The sequence below is a fragment of the Nanorana parkeri genome, unplaced genomic scaffold (assembly GCF_000935625.1).
Source record: "Nanorana parkeri isolate BGI_ZX_2015 unplaced genomic scaffold, ASM93562v1 scaffold1088, whole genome shotgun sequence".
NCBI lineage: Eukaryota > Metazoa > Chordata > Amphibia > Anura > Dicroglossidae > Nanorana > Nanorana parkeri.
The window spans coordinates 210,953-213,685 of NW_017307356.1; the positions used below are offsets into that span (position 1 = coordinate 210,953).

At 50.1% G+C, this 2,733-nt stretch overlaps 1 protein-coding gene across 1 annotated transcript in view; it reads left to right on the forward strand.

Annotated features, from left to right (window-relative positions):
* LOC108796278 (mannosyl-oligosaccharide glucosidase-like) overlaps nucleotides 1-2,733 on the forward strand; it is a 15,226-nt gene that overhangs the window by 4,424 nt on the left and 8,069 nt on the right. Inside the window, 2 exon segments of the mRNA XM_018567742.1 lie at nucleotides 1,173-1,257; nucleotides 1,780-1,838. Coding sequence (XP_018423244.1) covers nucleotides 1,173-1,257; nucleotides 1,780-1,838 — 144 coding nt within the window.

A 2,733-nucleotide genomic window follows, 5' to 3' on the forward strand; every position in this document is an offset into this window, starting at 1 on the left:
GAGCAGAACAGTAAAAGAGTGAAAAAAGTAAAAAAAAAGTAAATAGAAAATGATTGTGCTTGTTATAGTTTCCTATTGTCCGGCGGCTCTGCTACTGTAAAGAAAAAAAAAAGAAAAAAAAAAAAACTCTCCCGGGCGCTCTGGGCCGCCCAGGAGAGAAACCACGCTGTGTCTTTTTTTTCTTTATTCTGACACGAGCGATGTCAGAATAGGAAAAAAAAAAGAGAATTTTCCCATTGAAAAGCATTGGGACATTACTATTGCCTATTTCAATTTGCAATAGCCAATAGTAAACTAGCATTGTACCCGCCCTCTGCTGATGGACCTGATGTGGAACTGCAGCAGAAGTTGGGTACAATGCTATTTTACTATTGGCTATTGCAAATTGAAATAGGCAATAGTAATGTCCCAATGCTTTTCAATGGGAATTTTTTTTTTCTATTCTGACATCGCTCGTGTCAGAATAAAGAAAAAAAAGACACAGCAGTGTTTCTCTCCTTGATGGCCTAGTATCCCCACTAGGCTCCTCCCCCACTGTCAGCATCACTGGGTGTGAAGGAAGCTCAGTCGTAACTAATAATGGGGAACTAGTGCCTCAGTATCCCCACTAGGCTCCTCCCCCACTGTCAGCATCACTGGCTGGGAAGGAAGTGCAGCCGTAACCAACAATGGGAAACTAGTGCCTCAGCATCCCCACTAGGCTCCTCCCCTACTGTCAGCATCACTGGGTGTGAAGGAAGCTCAGTCGTAACCAACAATGGGGAACTAGTGCCTCAGTATCCCCACTAGGCTCCTCCCCCACTGTCAGCATCACTGGGTGTGAAGGAAGCTCAGTCGTAACTAACAATGGGGAACGAGTGCCTCGGTATCCCCACTAGGCTCCTCCCCCCACTGTCAGCATCACTGGGTGTGAAGGAAGCTCAGCCGTAACCAACAGCATCCTCAACAACCACTGATGCTACTTGTGGGAGGAGCCTGATGGGAATGATCAGTATACCCACCAGGTTCCACCCCTACCATCATCCTCCCTGGTCGGCTGGCGGCTTCTTATCTTTCTCACACGTGTGTTGACTAAATCTCTATATCTGGTCATGAAAGGTCCCGGTGAAGTCTGGCCATCAGACATGACAGTTTTCGAGGACAACTGACCGTTCGCGTTGTCCACACTTCAGACGTGGAAGGCGTGGAGTTGGCCAATCCTGGAGCCAGCACGGTGACCACGACTTACCTATTTGGTGACTTTGATCCCTCTCTTCGGTCAGTAAGCTTCTCCTCGGTGACCTCTTCCTGGTTCTCATGACCCTCTGAGGAGATGGATTTTTGAGGTTATCATTGAAATAAAAGGTGAAGGTGAGAAGACCTCCAGATGTTGGGCTTCACCTTCTACGGTAGGGTGTGAGGTGGAATAAAGGGGCTCGGACTGGACTCCATAGGATCCGGGGGTGCTGGCCTGAGTAGATCCAGGTGACCCCGGCATGGGATCAATGCCAAGACACCTCCCAATCTTCTGATGGGATCTCACTTGTGGCCTCCTTCACACAGATTGGACATGAAATGAACGATTCGTCTTTATGGGGTATTTGTAGTATAAACTGAAGAGTAATTATAGCAGCTCTTCTATTGGCCGCCCACCACGTCCAATCACAATGTTCTATGTCACATGAATCTTTATTAGGAGCAGGAGACCTGTTGTGTCATTTGGTACTTCACCGAATTGGATCGGTGAAGTCCCCGTCCACCCAATCTTCTACAGAACTGTTCTTCTATTCTCGTACCCAGGTGCGGTGTCATCGTCCACCACCTCTTCCTCACTGGAGTCCAGCTCACCTCCTCTTATAGTGAGGGGCGGGATTATCCTCCACCTCTGAGGGGTTATGGCTGAACTCCCACCCCCTCTTATAGTGAGAGGCGGGATTGTCCTCCTCCTCTTATAGGGGCGGGGTTATGGCTGATCTCCCACCCCTCTTATAGTGAGAGGTGAGGTTATGGCTGACCTCCCACCTTTCTTATAGTGAGAGGCGGGAATGTACTCCTCCTCATATAGGGGCAGGGTTATGGCTAAACTCCCACCCACTCTTATAGTGAGGGGCAGGGTTATGGCTGGACTCCCACCCCCTCTTATAGTGAGGTTATGGATGATCACCCACCTCATCTTATAGGGTTGGGGTTATGGCTAATCACCCACCCCCTCTTATAGTGAGGGGCGGGGTTTTGGCTGTACTCCCACCCCCTCTTATAGTAAGGGGCAGGGTTATGGCTGAACTCCCACCCCCTCTTATAGTGAGTGGCAGGGTTATGGCTGAACTCTCACCCCCTATTATAGTGAGGGGCAGGGTTATGGCTGATCTCCCATCCCTCTTATAGTGAGGGGCGGGGTTATGGCTCAACTCCCACCCCCTCTTATAGTGAGGGCTGGGATTATAGCTGGACTCCCACCCCCTCTTATAGTGAGGGGTGAGGTTATGGCTGATCTCCCACCCCCTCTTATAGTGAGGGCCGGGGTTATAGCTGGACTCCCACCCCCTCTTATAGTGAGGGGCAGGGTTATGGCTGATCTCCCACCCCCTCTTATAGTGAGGGGTGAGGTTATGGCTGATCTCCCACCCCTCTTATTGTGAGGGGTGAGGTTATGGCTGATCTCCCACCCCCTCTTATAGTGAGGGGTGGAGTTATTGCTGAACTCTCACCCCCTCTTATAGTGAGAAGCATGGTTATGGCTGAACTCCCACCCCC